The sequence below is a fragment of the Physella acuta genome, unplaced genomic scaffold (genome assembly GCF_028476545.2).
Source record: "Physella acuta isolate Inbredline_101_S28 unplaced genomic scaffold, ASM2847654v3 ptg000450l, whole genome shotgun sequence".
NCBI lineage: Eukaryota > Metazoa > Mollusca > Gastropoda > Physidae > Physella > Physella acuta.
The window spans coordinates 725,303-743,223 of record NW_026731969.1 but is presented as its reverse complement, the minus strand read 5'-3'; the positions used below and the strand labels follow the sequence as shown (position 1 = coordinate 743,223).

Genomic DNA, 17,921 nt, shown 5'->3' with positions numbered 1-17,921 from the left:
CTATTTGGCACGATGGCGCCTGTTAGTTTTAAGGAGCCAGGGGTCGTACGCCGCGCCTATGCGGTAGTGTAATCGGGAGGGGGGGGGGTGGGGGCCCTGAGAGCGCCCCTCTACGTCTCTGACACGTGGGCGGTCACCGAAGTGTGTTGTACCATATTATTTCGGTGAGCGATTAATGTACACTCAATGTTTTCATGCGGTAGTGTAGGTAAACCCGTATCCCGATATTTATGATCCATTGTTTACATTTAAATAACTCACTTTTAGAAAAGACGGTCACGCGTCTAAGAACATATGATTGGTAACGCTTTGGTGAAATCCTAATACATTCGTCAAACTTTCTTCTATCCCCGCGGCAACGCGCGGGGAACGGGTACGCTAGTATATATATATATATATATATATATATATATATATATATATATATATATATATATATATATATATATATATATATATATATATATATATATATGTATGTATATATGTATATATGTATATTTTTTATATATGTGTGTGTATGTGTGTAGTTTATTTTATAACCAGAGCCCTTATTTTGAATCTATAATTTTATACGGCATCTTGTAACATTTTAATGTCAAGTACCAGGCGGTGTAGTTTCCCGTGGCGGTGGTTCAGTAATAGGTGGTGTTGGCATTTCAGCATTCGTTGGCTCTCTTGTTTCAGATGCCGTGGGCAGAGATGGCTGAGTCGTACTTGTTGTAGGGGATTTCTTCTCTTGAGCTAGTTTAACAAAAAAAGTTACATGAATTGTTATCCAGTTGGGTTAGATCGAACCGCAGTGGTTAAGTCAGTCGATCTTAGGAAGTCAAGACAAACACCGGACTTATTTGATTCAAGCGAGGATTTTGTCAGTGTAGACAATCAGTAACAGATGAACCATGGAAAATATAACACAGGAGGTTCTTATCATAGGGGAGTACGCAGTTTATTTTGGTAGGGGAGAGCGGCAAGCCAAAATAAGGCGCATTATATGTACATTTACTGCTTCGCTAGGATGTAACTTTTTGAATAAGAGGAGCCTACTGTAGAATTTCGCCACATTGCGAATGATGCAATAAGCATCTATTATTAGACAATCCAGTCAGAAATTGAGATCGAGCATCTAATATTATATAATAGACCATTAGTAATGTAAGAATATTGCATCAGTCACACTGATATTTAAAACACGTCAAATACTTTTTTTACGTGTTAAAAAAAAACTCCTTTTAATTTGTGTCACTTTAGCGAATGACGAAATCTGCATCATTATTAACAGGATGCTATTTGGCACAATGGCGCCTGTTAGTTTTAAGGAGCCAGGGGTCGTACGCCGCGCCTATGCGGTAGTGTAATCGGGGGAGGGGGGGTGGAGGCCCTGAGAGCGCCCCTCTACGTCTCTGACACATGGGCGGTCACCGAAGTGTGTTGTACCATATTATTTCGGTGAGCGATTAATGTACACTCAATGTTTTCATGCGGTAGTGTAGGTAAACCCGTATCCCGATATTTATAATCCATTGTTTACATTTACATAACTCACATTTAGAAAAGACGGTCACGCGTCTAAGAACATATGATTGGTAACGCTTTGGTGAAATCCTAATACATTCGTCAAACTTTCTTCTATCCCCGCGGCAACGCGCGGGGAACGGGTACGCTAGTATATATATATATATATATATATATATATATATATATATATATATATATATATATATATATATATATATATATATGTATATATGTATATTTTTTATATATGTGTGTGTATGTGTGTAGTTTATTTTATAACCAGAGCCCTTATTTTGAATCTATAATTTTATACGGCATCTTGTAACATTTTAATGTCAAGTACCAGGCGGTGTAGTTTCCCGTGGCGGTGGTTCAGTAATAGGTGGTGTTGGCATTTCAGCATTCGTTGGCTCTCTTGTTTCAGATGCCGTGGGCAGAGATGGCTGAGTCGTACTTGTTGTAGGGGATTTCTTCTCTTGAGCTAGTTTAACAAAAAAAGTTACATGAATTGTTATCCAGTTGGGTTAGATCGAACCGCAGTGGTTAAGTCAGTCGATCTTAGGAAGTCAAGACAAACACCGGACTTATTTGATTCAAGCGAGGATTTTGTCAGTGTAGACAATCAGTAACAGATGAACCATGGAAAATATAACACAGGAGGTTCTTATCATAGGGGAGTACGCAGTTTATTTTGGTAGGGGAGAGCGGCAAGCCAAAATAAGGCGCATTATATGTACATTTACTGCTTCGCTAGGATGTAAACAATTAAAGTTCATTTTAAAATATAGAAGATAACATAACACAAAATAACACATCAAGATTTACCCAATATTACTACAAAGTAATTAAAACAAAGGTATACATGTACATTTAAATTGTATACATTATGGCCTCATAAAGTCCCCTGCTTTTTTAAAAAGTGGTTTACAGGTCTAATTATAAATTTGTAGTTTGCTTTTTGAATATGAAATGTACTTGTGATCCTCAATTTTAGAAAATAATTTATCTTACACTTTACTTTCAATATAGCTAACTTTCCAACACATTCTAGAAAAGTTGCAAGAATGTAATCGTAATAAAATAGTTCACCATGTACAGCTAGTTTAAGCTAAGTAAAGTATTGGACAAAGAATTAAAAACTTTTTACCTTTTGGCACTTGTTTTAGGTCCAGCAAAACCCGATGACGTACTGCCTGCAACTCTGTGATTAATTCCTTTAAAAAAAATATGTTAATTAATACATTAGCAGAAAATACCTGGCTCTGAACGGGTTTTGGGAAACATACAGTTTTCAATTAAATGCCCGTGTGTTAATATGGACACTATAGAAAATATAAATAACAGTAAACTCAACCACAGTCACAACCATAATCACAAACACATAATCACAAACACAAACATACTTATAAACAAAAACCCTAACCCTATCCTCTTAATTATCCCAATCTATATCACTATAATTATCACTATCCTTCATACCTTACATTGACTTTTTCTTTCCTTCATCCCTAAACTTATTCTTTTGTTATAGTCCATAAGTGTGGCGAAGTGAATCAAATCGGTGCACATGTTTTGATTTTTATACCGGACAATCAATCAAGATCAGCCTCGGTTCGAATGTACATACGGGCCTCACAAGATTTGCCTTTACAATTTTTTTTTATTTTTAGGACGAAAGTTAACACATTAGCACATTTCTGTTATATCTCTAATAATAACAAGTGAGCCTTACGTTTAATATAAAAACTAAAGCATTGCAAAGTTCATCCGATGAATTTAACTATGTAACTATCAATCAGAATTAATTATCATTAAAAAAGTTTAAAAAACCCACGTTTTTCTGATTGACTAAAAAGTAGAAAATAAATGCTATACATCACAATAATGCAAGCGATCCCTCTACTATAAGCGATGAAAAACGTGGGGCGCCGAAGTAAGTTTTTTATCGGTCATTGATAATATAAGATGTAAAAGTTATATTACTATTGATTAGATAATACTATTGAGTTTTATTAGGGAGCATGTAGAGAGTCAACAGTATTAGAAACTGTAAGAAAATCACGGCTCCCCACGTTTTTCATCGCTTGCATTATTGTGATGTATAGCATTTATTTTCTACTTTTTAGTTCAATCAGAAAACGTGGGTTTTTTAAAACTTTTTTAATGATAATTATTTTCTACTTTAGTCTTTGTCTGTTTGTTTGCATTAAAATCTTGCTATCGATCTTATCTTTTCGCATTCCCTTTTTTTGGGTAAACGAAGACAACTTGTAAAAAACACGTGCCTTTTCCAATCGACGTTTCTTCTGTGTTGCCGTTTCTTTCACCATTTTGCCCTCGCGTGCAAACCATTCGACCATCACCATTCTACTTCCTTTGTACACAAACACCGCGTGACCACTACTCAGCCAGTCGCGTGCTTGCTCCTTCAGTAAGCCAGAAGAGGGAAAGTACTGTTGTAACCCCGGTGTGTTTGTGTATTGTTATCCCAAGGTCGATATGCGGTATAAAAGGAGGAGTGAATGATTGTCAGGGGTTAGATGATAGCGGTTAGGACGAGGGCTGGTCTGTTGTGGGTAAAGAATTGAGACGGAGTAAAGTTGGAAGTTAGACACGAAGCGTTGTTTTTACAAGAAGCGGGTTATGGCTTTGTTTTGTGAATACGTTACTGACTAGAACACATAGATTTGAACCCGTGTCGAGTGGGTTAGCAATCGTGTGCCCAACCACTCGACCATATCGTCTCCCCCATACTGGCCACCAGTTGTTACGTTCCGGTTGTTTGTACACAAACACCGCGTGACCACTGCTCAGTAAGCCAAAAGAGGGAGAGTACCGAACCTTATTTTCATCAAATTACAATTACTATGTTATGTCCATTTTTTGTACAAATATATAGGGGTCTAAAATGACCAATAAAATGTTTCCATAGATCAATTTAGTAATGATAACAATTGAATATTGTATTGTCATCGGAAACAAAGCTTCCCTGAAAATTGCAGCGCGCTAGCTAACTGGGAAGTGCCCGAAATTTCGATCGCAAGATTTGATTGGAAAACCAAACAGGCGCGAAAGCAAGTTAAAGAAAACGTGGGAAAAAACTGATACAAACCTTGAGCATGCTATCATAATTGCCAGATTTACTAAAGTTGTAGAATTTTTTGGCCCCTTGTGTAACACCTAGCCAGCCATTAGGGGAAAAGTTTTCCTGCATTTTAAGCATAATGTATTCTTTATGCTGCATGACTGTGTATTCAGTTTCTGTTGTAAATAACGTCGGTTTAAAGATTACAAATATATGATAGCGAAATGTGCCAATCAATGTATATGTCAAATGAATATCTGCTGATGCGAATATTTTACGTATTCGATATATGGTAGGATGTAACGTATAAGGTGTGACACTTAAGGTGGATAAATGACACTAGTTTTAAAGAATATTAAAATAATTTACTTTATAGCAAACGTAATAGAGTGCAAAATGTATATACATATCTTTTAACTACGTGAGAATAAAATGGTGATAATAGTTGAATGTTGCACACATTGCATAACACACACCCATATATATATATATATATATATATATATATATATATATATATATATATATACATGTTATATATATATATAATTTAATGTCATATGGTGGTTGGTTGTCTATAAAATTATAATAAAATAGTAAGAAATATTTAGTGTTGGGTAAAAAGTGTTTGCGTTTTGTATGAAAATGTGTGCAAGATCATTTGTATGAATACAAACACGAATATCAACCTATTTTACAGTAGGGGCTGCTCTGGTAGTGTTCAGACATACAAATAAGGACAACCCACGAGTCTTCAACAGCTTTAGCCATTCCTTCTAGTAGGTTACCTCCCATGTTTTCTTGATCAATCCAAACATCGAAACCGTCATCCTTATTTGACAAAATATATGTAATTAGTACGAGCTGCATAGCCGTACTTCCCTTCGATGTGAAAGTAATAAATCTACTTTTTAGAGAAAAGAAAAAACACAAAAACAACTGTTATATTAAAAATACTTAAGGGAATAGAATAACATAAATGAAATAATATACCGCACCAACACCTCCACAATGCTAACAACACTACAACCCGCGCATAGGAATGTGTAAACTAAGCATGTTTGTGTTTTCATGTATATCAATACGAATAAGTAAACTAAACTTAATATTATAGCCATTTTTTTTATTTAATGCTGTGTATCCCTTTTCCATTATGATAGAGGACTTATGCACACTATTAAAACTTAGGCGACAATCTAAAATAAGCAAAGCAATATATAATAAACATCAGTCCTAGAATTGTAATAAAGGTAACAAGGCGAGGCTTTTGTTTATTATTTTCGATTATATATATATATATATATATATATATATATATATATATATATATATATATATATATATATGTATATATATATATATATATATATATATATATATATATATATATATATATATATATATATATATTGTGACCTACTTAGGTCGAGTCATTTTTATTTTGACATTGTATAATTCCTTATATGGAATGATGGTGTAACACCTGGGGTTTTTCCACTGACTTATTAAGGTGTTTGAGACATAGAAATTTTCCATTAAAATCTGATTGAATGATTCTGATCAGATGATTATCCCAACCAATGGCGACATGAGTTGAGGATAACCTCCCCTGTCACAGAAGTCTTTAATTGCACTGCACACTCGCAACACGTGGCAGTTTATCTTGACCTGGCAGTCTACGAGGCAGTTTTACCTTGATCAGGCAGCCGTCCATATTGTCCGGCTATAGACTCTGACCATTTGAACGTGAGAGTACTTAAGACCTGTGTGTGCCTTGCTTTCTTAAGTTGATTTAGTCTTCTAGTTTAATATTACTTGTCGCTAAGTAATTCCTGAAGCTACAGCAGTGTTGTGTGGCCTGTGGCTATTTTTTGACAGTGTAGAAATCTGTGATAGTGATTTTTCCTACATTGTGTAAGTTGGGTTTTTGATATCTTATACATTAAATATTTTATCTAGTTCATCTTTGTGTTCTGCCACAACTGTGTTCGCTGATTAAAAGGTCGTATGTAGATTGGATGAGTGTTAATTACAATAGTATCACTAGCTTCCCTAGACATTAAATTCGAGCCCTAGTGGTCGTTGTGTTAAGTGTTCATCCACTTAGGCCGTAAGGCATTTGCATATGACCCCGAAAAAAGAATCCGGGGACGTTCTCCTTCTATTTGGCTGATAGATAGGTTAACGTTACAAAGTGGGAGCTCGCCGAGATTTAATCTGTCGTTCCAGTTGTTGGTTATATCAGTTGAATACTAAGGTTAGTTGGATTTAGTTGTTTTTATATCCAGTAGCGCAGTGTTCTTACAACGCGCGCTCAGGCTAGAGTATCTAGGTCAAATAAGCAGACGTGTCACGTCCTACATTTAGAGGTCAAGTACACGGCCCAACTCACCGTGTTAAGTTAGTGAACCTAGGCTTGTTGTGATTTGAAAGTTAGTGTTATGGAGTCTTTTTTGGCTAATCCTACTTTTGAAGGTGTAGAAAAGTTGAGTAGAAAAGTTTTGATTAGTGTTGTTAAGGAATTGAAATTGGATTATTCTGTTACGCAGAAGTCAGAGGTGTTGAGAGACAAAATTGTTGTTCATTTCATTAATGAAGGGGTATTTGATGAAAGCTTGTTGGCTGGGGTGTTACTCCGCGAGGAGAAACCTCTAGAGAAGATAGAATTAGAAGCTAGAATTGCTTTAGAGAAGGCTTTAAAAGAAAAGGAGTTTGAAACTAGAAGTGCTCTAGAGAAACAGGAGTTAGAGGCTAAAATTGCTTTAGATAAGAGGAGGTTGGAATTAGAGTTTGGTCAAGTTAGTGATGTCACTTCTCAGGTAGATCCAAAAAAGTTGTCGGTAGGGCAAGTGATTGCCAAATTTGGGAAACTAGTTCCTAAATTTGATGAAACAGATTTGGTCGTTTTCTTTAACTCGTTTGAGAGTTTAGCGAAGACATGTGAATGGCCCGAAACTTCCATTACTGCTTTATTGAGCTCTGTCCTTACTGGGAAAGCTTCAAAAACATACCAGGCACTCTCTCACGACGTTCAAAATAACTATAGTTTGGTCAAGACTGCCATTTTAAAGGCCTACGCACTGACGCCCGAGGCCTATCGGACAAAATTCCGAACACTCCGCAAGTTACCCACACAATCATATGTGGAATTTCTCTTTGAAAAGGAGAAAATATTCTCAAGGTGGCTACACTCTGAGGAAGTTTCTGAGTTTGAGAAACTCAGGTCACTTATCCTAAGGGAAGAATTCCTATCGTCCCTGCCTGAAGAGATACGACTACACATTCTGGATAACAAGATAACTGACATCCAGAAGGCTGCTGAGTCGGCTGACACATATATGTTGGTGCATAAGAAACCACCAGTGTCAGGAAACCGCCTCAACCCCGTGCTTCCCCTTTTTGGCAGCAATCCTCCTGTTGGCCAACATTTGAAGGCATCACAGTCCAAAGAGAAACCAAGATCAACTCTCAATCGTCGAGCAGTATGCCAGTTCTGCAAAAGGCCTGGTCACCATGTCAAGGACTGTTACAAACGTCTTCAGAATAACAGAGAGGTGGTGCGTACTTCCGCGCACTATGCTCTATCCCCTCAAGCAGCCAGTTCAACTATGAACTCTAGAATTCAAAAGGACTCTAACCCTAAGTGTCCGCAAGAAGGTAGTCAAGTCTCCACACATTATGTGCAGTCACATTTTGACTGTTCTCGCCACCATCCAGTTTCTTCCGAGTCTACCGATCTCGAGGGATCGAGAAAAGTTGACTTTTCATCTTTTATTGCCGAAGCCATCATTAGCAAACCAGGTGACCCGTTGTCTCAGAAGAATATCACCGTCCTAAGAGACACAGGAGCGTCACAATCACTCCTTTTGAAAAGTTCAATGGACATTACACCAGAGACGAACACCGGAAGGATTTCCATTATTCAGGGAGTGGGGACAAAATCTACTGTCGTCCCTCTACACAAGTTTGCCCTGAAACATCATCTCGTCGAAGGTGAGGTCATTTTAGGTGTGATAGATAGTATTCCAGTCCCAGGAGTACACCTACTTTTAGGGAATGACCTTGCGGGAAGCAAAGTATACCCCTGTACGGTTTCAGACCCTTTGTCAACAGTTCCAGATAATGATAATGAACTGTATCCTGCATGTGCGGTGACAAGAAGCCAGACCAAACAATTGGCTGACACAACGTCTGAACCACACCCGCCATCATCGTCAAGAAATTCGACTCCCAAACTGGAGTCTATGCTTCCAGAAAACACAAGTCTGGGCTTACCCCTGAGGATATTTCAGGAAGACATCATTAAAGCTCAACAAGTCGACGCGGAACTCAAAGCAACGGTCGAAAAATCTCTATCATCTGACGATGGAGAATATTTCTCCGAGAACGGCCTCTTCTTTCGTCGCGCTATACCAGTGAATGCCTCACCAGCCGAACCATGGTTGAGTAAAAACCAGCTGTGGATCCCTCCACCTTATCGGCATGAAATACTTAAGCTGGCACATGACCATCCAATGTCAGCACACCCAGGAGTCACTAAAACAACGGCGAAGATCAAAGAACTGTTCTTTTGGCCCAAAATGAGAAAAGATGTGTCGCGTTACTGTAGAAGTTGCACGAACTGTCAGTTGGTCGGAAAGCCAAACCAGACAATTCCTAAGGCCCCTTTGAGTCCGATTCCTGTATTAGAAGAACCTTTTTCTAAAATCGTCATGGACTGTGTAGGTCCCTTGCCTAAAACCAAGGCGGGCAACGAGTACCTACTTACCTTTATGTGTTCAAGTACCCGTTTTCCCGAGGCGATTCCCTTACGGAACATTAAGGAAAAGACCGTAGTCAGAGCCATGACCCGGTTCTTCACTACCTTTGGATTACCTAGAATCGTGCAAACAGATCAAGGCAGCAACTTCACCAGTCACCATTTTCAGGAAGCGCTAGCCAAGCTAGGCGTTACCCACATCACCAGCTCAGCCTACCACCCTCAGTCTCAAGGCGTACTTGAGAGGTTCCACCAAACCCTCAAAACCATGCTAAGGACATTCGCTAATAGTAACACCCAATGGGATGAGTCTGTTCCTTGGATTATTTTCGCCGCGAGGGACTGTGTCCAGGACTCTTTAAGCTACTCGCCTTTTCAACTTGTGTTTGGACATTCTGTCCGTGGCCCCCTGAAGCTGATACACGAACGTTGGACAGGTACCAGTGATCATCCAGTGGAAAACTTCGACGATTTTCACGTTCGACTGAAAGCCGTGTGCGAAATGGCTCACAAGAACTTAAGAAAGGCCCAAGTGAGAATGAAAGGACTGTATGATAAGAGTTCTTGTAAACGAACATTCGATCCAGGCGACAAAGTTCTTGTGTTAGTGCCGAATCTGAACAATGCGTTATCCTTGAGATATTGTGGACCCTTTACTGTGCATTCAAAATTAAGTGATTTGAACTATGTTGTCAATACGCCCGACAGAAGAAAGAAACAGACAGTGTATCATGTCAACTCACTGAAAAAGTATTATGATAATTGTAACAATTTTCAATCCACAGCTAAAATTACTTTACCTGTATGTTCAAATGTTTCTGATGATGTGATACATGATAAATTGAAACCCCCAAAATTGGTAAATTCTTCCTTTTTAGATAATTTGAATGTCCACCTTATGCATTTGTCCACAGAGGAAAGCCATAGGTTGTCTCAGTTATTTGAGACATTTCCCTCTATCTTTGGGGATGTCCCCAAGGAAGCGAAAGTACCACCTCATGATGTAGACGTTGGTGACGCAAAACCCATTAAACAACACCCCTATAGAGTTAACCCGGAAAAAGCTGCTTTGATAAAAGATGAAATTGATTATATGCTCAAGAATGATATCATTGAGCCCAGTTTCAGCAACTGGAGTTCCCCATGTCTCCTAGTCCCGAAAGACGGTGGGTCTTTCAGGTTTGTGACCGACTTTAGGAAGGTAAATGCGCTCACCAAAGCTGATTCCTATCCATTACCTCGGATAGAAGACGTTATTGATAAAGTTGGTCAGGCTAAGATAATTTCCAAAATTGATTTACTTTCAGGATACTGGCAAATCCCCTTATCTGACCGTGCAAAAGAAAAATCTGCTTTTGTAACCCCTAATGGTTTTTATAGATACAAACGTATGCCCTTTGGTATGCGAAATGCTGGTCAAACTTTCCAGAGGGTCATTAACTCTGTCATTGCTGACATAGACCAATGTGAGGCCTACATAGATGATATAGTTGTATTTTCTAATACTTTTGAAGAACATATTGTTCAATTGACTAACCTTTTTAGAAAATTGTCTGAAGTGAATTTTACTGTAAACTTACATAAAAGTGATTTCTGTAAAGCTTCAATTACCTATTTGGGTTATCAAGTGGGAACGAACCAAGTTCGGCCCATTGAAGCTAAAGTAGATGCTATTGTAAGGTTACCACCTCCCAAAAATTGTAAAGAGATCAAAAAGTTCCTTGGGATGGCTGGTTACTATAGGCGGTTCTGTCAAAACTTTTCAGCTATTGCTGAACCTCTTACTGCATTATTGAAAAAGGGTGTTGAATTTGAATGGTCCAATAAATGTCAAGAAGCTTTTTTAACCATTAAGTCATTTTTATCAAATGCTCCTGTTATGGCTGCACCAAATTTTAGCAAGCCCTTTAAACTTGCCATTGATGCTAGCAACTTAGCCATTGGCTCAGTCCTATTTCAAGAAGACAACATGGGAATTGACCATCCCATTGCCTTTTTTTCCAGGAAGTTAAATGAGAACCAAAAGAATTATTCTACTATTGAAAAAGAAGCTTTAGCTTTGGTTTTATCATTACAACATTTTGAAGTCTATGTCTCTTCTTCAACCAATCCAGTCAGAGTGTTTTCTGACCATGATCCCCTGAAATTTACCTCTAAGTTAGGGCAGACAAATCAAAGAATATTGAGATGGTGCTTATATTTCCAAAATTTTAATCTGGAAATTTCACACATTAAGGGTAGTGATAATGTTGTGGCTGATTGTTTGTCAAGGATGTAAAATCTTGTTGTACACATTGATCATGTGACATGCTTTGTGGTTCATTAGGACCATAAACAGGTTTTGTTTGAGTGTCACTCATATGAAAATGAGTGGTGTGAGTTTTGAATTTTTTTCAAAATTCCAATCCTGTTGAATATTTTGTTTATTTTCAGGTGAACCTTAATTAAAGGTGGTTTTTGATTATATGTAATCTTTTATAATAATATGTCTCATATGACTCAATTGATATTGTAGCTAGTCATTGAAATAAAGGTCTTACCCTGGCGGGTTTACCACTTTTAATATCCACATGGAAATATTGTAATACCCTTCTTTGAGGGATTTTGATGTATAATTACTTTTTGAAGAGTTACTCCCCTTTCACCAATTGTAAAAGTTGGAGTTACTTCCCTTTTATGTTCAGGGATATTTTCATCTGGTATTATGATTTTGATTGCCTACATTTGTAAAACATTTTTGTTATTTCATTGCCAGATTGGTTCCTTATGTATGTTTTTGTGGAACCTATCTGTCACTTCCAAAAAGGGAGGGGATGTGACCTACTTAGGTCGAGTCATTTTTATTTTGACATTGTATAATTCCTTATATGGAATGATGGTGTAACACCTGGGGTTTTTCCACTGACTTATTAAGGTGTTTGAGACATAGAAATTTTCCATTAAAATCTGATTGAATGATTCTGATCAGATGATTATCCCAACCAATGGCGACATGAGTTGAGGATAACCTCCCCTGTCACAGAAGTCTTTAATTGCACTGCACACTCGCAACACGTGGCAGTTTATCTTGACCTGGCAGTCTACGAGGCAGTTTTACCTTGATCAGGCAGCCGTCCATATTGTCCGGCTATAGACTCTGACCATTTGAACGTGAGAGTACTTAAGACCTGTGTGTGCCTTGCTTTCTTAAGTTGATTTAGTCTTCTAGTTTAATATTACTTGTCGCTAAGTAATTCCTGAAGCTACAGCAGTGTTGTGTGGCCTGTGGCTATTTTTTGACAGTGTAGAAATCTGTGATAGTGATTTTTCCTACATTGTGTAAGTTGGGTTTTTGATATCTTATACATTAAATATTTTATCTAGTTCATCTTTGTGTTCTGCCACAACTGTGTTCGCTGATTAAAAGGTCGTATGTAGATTGGATGAGTGTTAATTACAATAGTATCACTAGCTTCCCTAGACATTAAATTCGAGCCCTAGTGGTCGTTGTGTTAAGTGTTCATCCACTTAGGCCGTAAGGCATTTGCATATGACCCCGAAAAAAGAATCCGGGGACGTTCTCCTTCTATTTGGCTGATAGATAGGTTAACGTTACAATATATATGTATGTATGCGATGGGCAACAAACTATAAGAATTTTTTTGAAAAAAAAAATCAGTAATCTTTGATTATTGCATTTCCAAGTTATTATAATATAATTTAAAACTATATGATTTTCTCTCAATACCTTGACAATGCCATCTTTTTCCCCAAGATAACACTAAAATTATGATGTTCTATCAACGGCTAATTAATGAAAGAAGGATAACTCAAGTCGTTCTAGGAACTGTATTTACCCGTGAGTTCTAAATATTTACTTTTTTTAGACAGATAACAATAAGTTAAATAATTGAATAACAACAAGCTTTGTTTACCTTCAACCCTTTATATATTTTATTCACCAACATTTTGTCTTTATGGCAGTAGCTTACAAAGATGTGTCTATTAGCTGATGGTTGTATACCTAATTTCATGAAAACATAAACTAGACATTAGTAATTAAACTCAATGTTTCTGCACAATGCAAACGTATTATAACACTATTTTAGAATTATATTGTTTCATTCGTTAAATGTTATATTTATTAAAAAATCGATTAAAATATATAAATACGATAATGATATATCTAAAACTTTGTTCAGTTGTCAATGCAGCACAGGTAGCCGGAATGTCATGGATCCAATTTTGTGTATTAGAGTACGATAAAAAGGCTTAGTTGCGTCTCTTTGTTTCACTTGGGTCCACATGGTAATGAATATATATATATATATATATATATATATATATATATATATATATATATATATATATATATATATATATATATATATATATATATATGTATATATATATAGGCCTATATTTATATAAATTAAATAATTATGTCTGACGGGGCTTTGCTTACCTTTTGGCACGCCATAAGCTCCACCTGAGGCTTTATTACCCATTTTGTGAGGTCGAAAGTATTTCTTAGATTTTCGATAAAATATTTCGTAGTAGTTAGACGTATGGCATCTGTGCAAATTTAAATAAAATTATTTTACGCTTTAATGCTTTGTTCTATTTATTGAAAGACATGCGTGATTGTATACACGTTTGAGAAAGTGCTATTTACATTGGCTATTAATTAGTTAATGCTCATTACTTTAGATAGCAGAAGACACAGTATACACATTTACGTCTATCCTAGAAAGCTAGCGTTATTCGGTAGATTCGAGTTTGCTAGCTAGTAGTAACAATCACATTTAGTAGTTTACTAGCTTGGCAGTGCATGTAGCAATGCTAAATTTTGAAAAGTAACGCAAAAATCGTGCGGTGCTCTCGGCAAACAACTTACTCTGGTTTCCTTCTACCATTGGGTTTAGATATACCCGCGTGAAATTCTCTATAGTCGAAGAGGTTAAGTTAACTTTCTAAGTTGTCATTACTGGGACCGCAATTAACCTTTCCGCGTAGTTGCGTACCTGAACTTTTACTGACCACTACTTGACATTGTTCGTCTTTGATTTCGACCATTAGAAACTACCCGACACGCCCACCGTGACTGTGAAGTAGGGAAACACAATGAGCGGGGAAGATAAACTGTCACTTGGTTTTTTCTTGGCATTGGGCCAGAAGTATAAAATTAGAGTGGGCTGAAAATAAACTAGCAGAAGCAGAAGAAAAACATAGAGAGGAAACAAAACTAAAGATAGAGTTAGCTGAACGAGAGGCTAAGAGAGCTTTAGAAAAAAACTAAAATGGGTAACCAACGCTTAGTTGAACAAACAAAATCATATGTCCCATGTCTTCAGCTGATTGGCTTAAAAAGTAACGAGGGTCCAATGGACATGGAAGTAGTGATAGATATTTTTGAAAGAGAAGCTAGTGAGGTAGGGTTAGATCATAGACCGACCGACCGACCGACCGACCGACCGACCGACCGACCGACCGACCGACCGACCGACCGACCGACCGACCGACCGACCGACCGACCGACCGACCGACCGACCGACCGACCGACCGACCGACCGACCGACCGACCGACCGACCGACCGACCGACCGACCGACCGACCGACCGACCGACCGACCGACCGACCGACCGACCGACCGACCGACCGACCGACCGACCGACCGACCGACCGACCGACCGACCGACCGACGTAAGAGGAGAGGGTTCCGGCCGTAATTTTATGACAGTGTTTGATGGGGGGGGGGGGGGGGGCGGGGGAATTCAGATAGTGTAATGTCACACTTTTTCATTATAAAATATTATTAAAAGTATAATTTTGACGTTTTGTTTGCGTTTTAGAAAACTGTTTCAATACATTGTATTAGTAACTGATAAATATACTCTATGTTGACCAAGTACAAGATTTTAAAAAAAAAATGGATCTTTTAAGAAAAATTCAATATAAATCGTCATTTAACGTCATTTTTGGGTGAGGGTCTGGTTTTTAGTGACGATGTATGACGGAGAGAAGGGGGGTGGGTGTAAAAATTATTTAAAAATGTAACGTCATTTATAGATGACACGTATGGACAATTTTGATTTACATGTTTAATGGCACTTAATGGCAGTCAGCGTCCTAACTGCGTGGTTTACAAAGCTAAATTATACTATTCTAGTTTGGAACCGGAAAAAATTAAGATACTTTTTCCTTGATCTGTATGGTGTTGGGAAATACAAGAACACAACGTTTGCTGAATTTAAGGTGAGTCTCGAATTTCTGAACATGTGTCTGAAAAGCTACAGCAGAAGTCATACTGATTTGAATAAATATTCCTTTTTGTGAGTGTGAAAAAAACATTTTAAAGTCTGTTTGCGATTTTCGGTGATATTGATGCACGATTAAATTTTAACACCCGTAAAAAAAATACCTGTGACATATTTTAATTGTCCTAATTAGAAAGATTTTGTAGATACACATACACACCTGGTGGGGGTTCATTAAATTCAATAGAGATGCTTTAATTGAGAGCCAAACTAACGCCACAATATAAATGAATGAATGCGGCAGAAGTAACTTCTATCTTGACTTTATCGCCCTACACCATCTATTAACAGTTAAAGCTTAAATGTGTTTTATTTTATTATAGATAATATTTGAAAGTCAGCTTTAAAGCCGTTATATTTACTTGTATGATTTCATTCTGCTGAACTAAATTTAATTACAAATGGCAATGAACAGCATTCAATAAAACCAAACTTACCTGTTTCTATACAACAACGGTCGCTTGTCTTGTGACGTAAGCAATGGGCTGTACACACGGCTGGTGTTAACGTTTTTATACACGACTTTGCACACGCAACTGTCATGTAAACAACCTTCCCCACCTATTTTAAGAACCGTACAATATTTTCAGTGAATATAATTTGCAATGCTACTTTAAAAAAAACTTTTATGCGAGGGCTGCTTTGTATTTGAGTGTACAGTCGATACTTTTGACCCGCGAAGCGTGTCTTAATACGAGTTACGTTTACAACAGATCGTCTAGTAGATTGCATACAACAGCCGTGCGTGATTAAAAAAAAAGCCGTGTGTTTCAAACATTTCACACAGTAAGCCTAAACCAGGATGTATTATTGTTAACAATGGGATTGTGAAAGTAGTCCTTGCAGATAGTGTGTTTATTTTTAACATGGAAGACTTTCTTCTAGTTCAGTGATGTTATATTTTTTATTGATATCACTTAGAGGAACAATATTTGTTTACATTGACTTTAGTTTTGTATTTTACACAAATCACAGTACACATTACAGCGCACATCACAGCACACATCACAGCACACATCACAGCACACATCACAGCACAGATCACACCATACATCACGTCACACATCACATCACACAGCACACATCACAGCATAAATCACAGCCACACCACAACATACATCACAGCAAACATCACAACACACATCACAGCACACATCACAGTTCACATCACACAACACATCTCACATCGCACATCACATCACACATCACACATCACAGAATCCATCACATATCACAGCGTACATCTCAGCACACATTTTGTTTAATGCTTACTCCTTGGATAACTGACACGACACACACGACACAGCTATTCAGAACTCAGAACTCAGAGACAAGAGACATCATCAAGATAAATATAGAACAAGGGACGGAACAAAAACTACTAAGACATAACACAACATCCCCTTTTTTACCAGCTTTTATTTAGTTTACAAAATCCGTTTGTTTTTGTTTTGTGTGGGTATGTGGCACATTTTGTGACTCAATTTTGAAACACTCTAATGAAGCTTTTCCTACCATCATTATGTTTTTAACTTTCTATTGCATAGCCTGTTAGTTTTACCACAGAAAGGCCAACATATTCACGGCATGTCATTAACTGGTTTTGGAATTACTAAAATGTAATTTATTCGCCGATTAAACTTACGTGACTGAAATGATTTTTAAAGAATTTTTCTGCACTAATTAAAGAAAGAGGAAGAGGGGACGGGTGAACCTTTTGGGAGTATCAAATTACATAACGTAACTGAAAAGGGCATTATGAATCTAGTTAAAGCAGTATTTCTAACGTCTTTATCCTTAACCATTCAGATCAGGCGATGTGTTAGTTTTAATGCGTTGCTTTTGGCATATATCCAAATGAGTGTTTGTAATATAGTGTACTGTTGCAAATGTTAGAACGAAAAATGTAAAAGCTATGCATGTCTATAAACATGTTATAGCCGCTTCTTCCCAGCAATAAAAATAAAGGCCTGGTAAAGTCCTGCTATCTACAGCCCTGGTTGCGAATAAAATTCATTCTATAACCTCAGTTTTAAGTCTAGATAGTGTTCGATTGCGATGCAGCTGTTTGGTTTAGTTTTATCAGATTACAAGCGTTTTTTTTTTTGTTTTAGAATTGTCAAAATTTTTAACGACCCACAAATATATCAGAAGATTCTATCGCATCCCCTCGACTTTTACACCGCGGACGATACAAACGTGTTGGGTGCTGAAGGTTAACCTTGATGACGTCAGCCCAAACAAGTGTATCACATCCGTGTTG

At 37.4% G+C, this 17,921-nt stretch overlaps 1 protein-coding gene across 1 annotated transcript; it reads right to left on the bottom strand.

The window, feature by feature from the left end:
• Positions 1 to 598: 598 nt before the first annotated feature.
• On the bottom strand, positions 599 to 13,885 carry LOC131943268 (UV excision repair protein RAD23 homolog B-like). Its single transcript, XM_059303286.1, has 7 exons — positions 13,807 to 13,885; positions 13,277 to 13,365; positions 5,293 to 5,434; positions 4,631 to 4,779; positions 2,666 to 2,732; positions 1,862 to 1,999; positions 599 to 744 (listed from the first exon to the last, which is right to left on the bottom strand). The coding sequence occupies exons 1-7, from the start codon at positions 13,847 to 13,849 to the stop codon at positions 599 to 601; spliced, it is 774 nt and encodes a 257-aa protein (XP_059159269.1). The 5' UTR covers positions 13,850 to 13,885.
• Between the last annotated feature and the right edge of the window lie 4,036 nt (positions 13,886 to 17,921).

Excerpts from the sequence above, each read along its gene's own strand:
- LOC131943268 (XM_059303286.1), bottom strand. The coding sequence starts at position 13,849 with ATGGGTAATAAAGCCTCAGGTGGAGCTTATGGCGTGCCAAAAG. Across the intron at positions 13,366-13,806 it reads AGCTTATGGCGTGCCAAAAG|GTATACAACCATCAGCTAAT; the intron begins GTAAGCAAAGCC and ends TCATGAAATTAG. Across the intron at positions 4,780-5,292 it reads CAGCCCCTACTGTAAAATAG|AAACTGAATACACAGTCATG; the intron begins GTTGATATTCGT and ends TATTTACAACAG.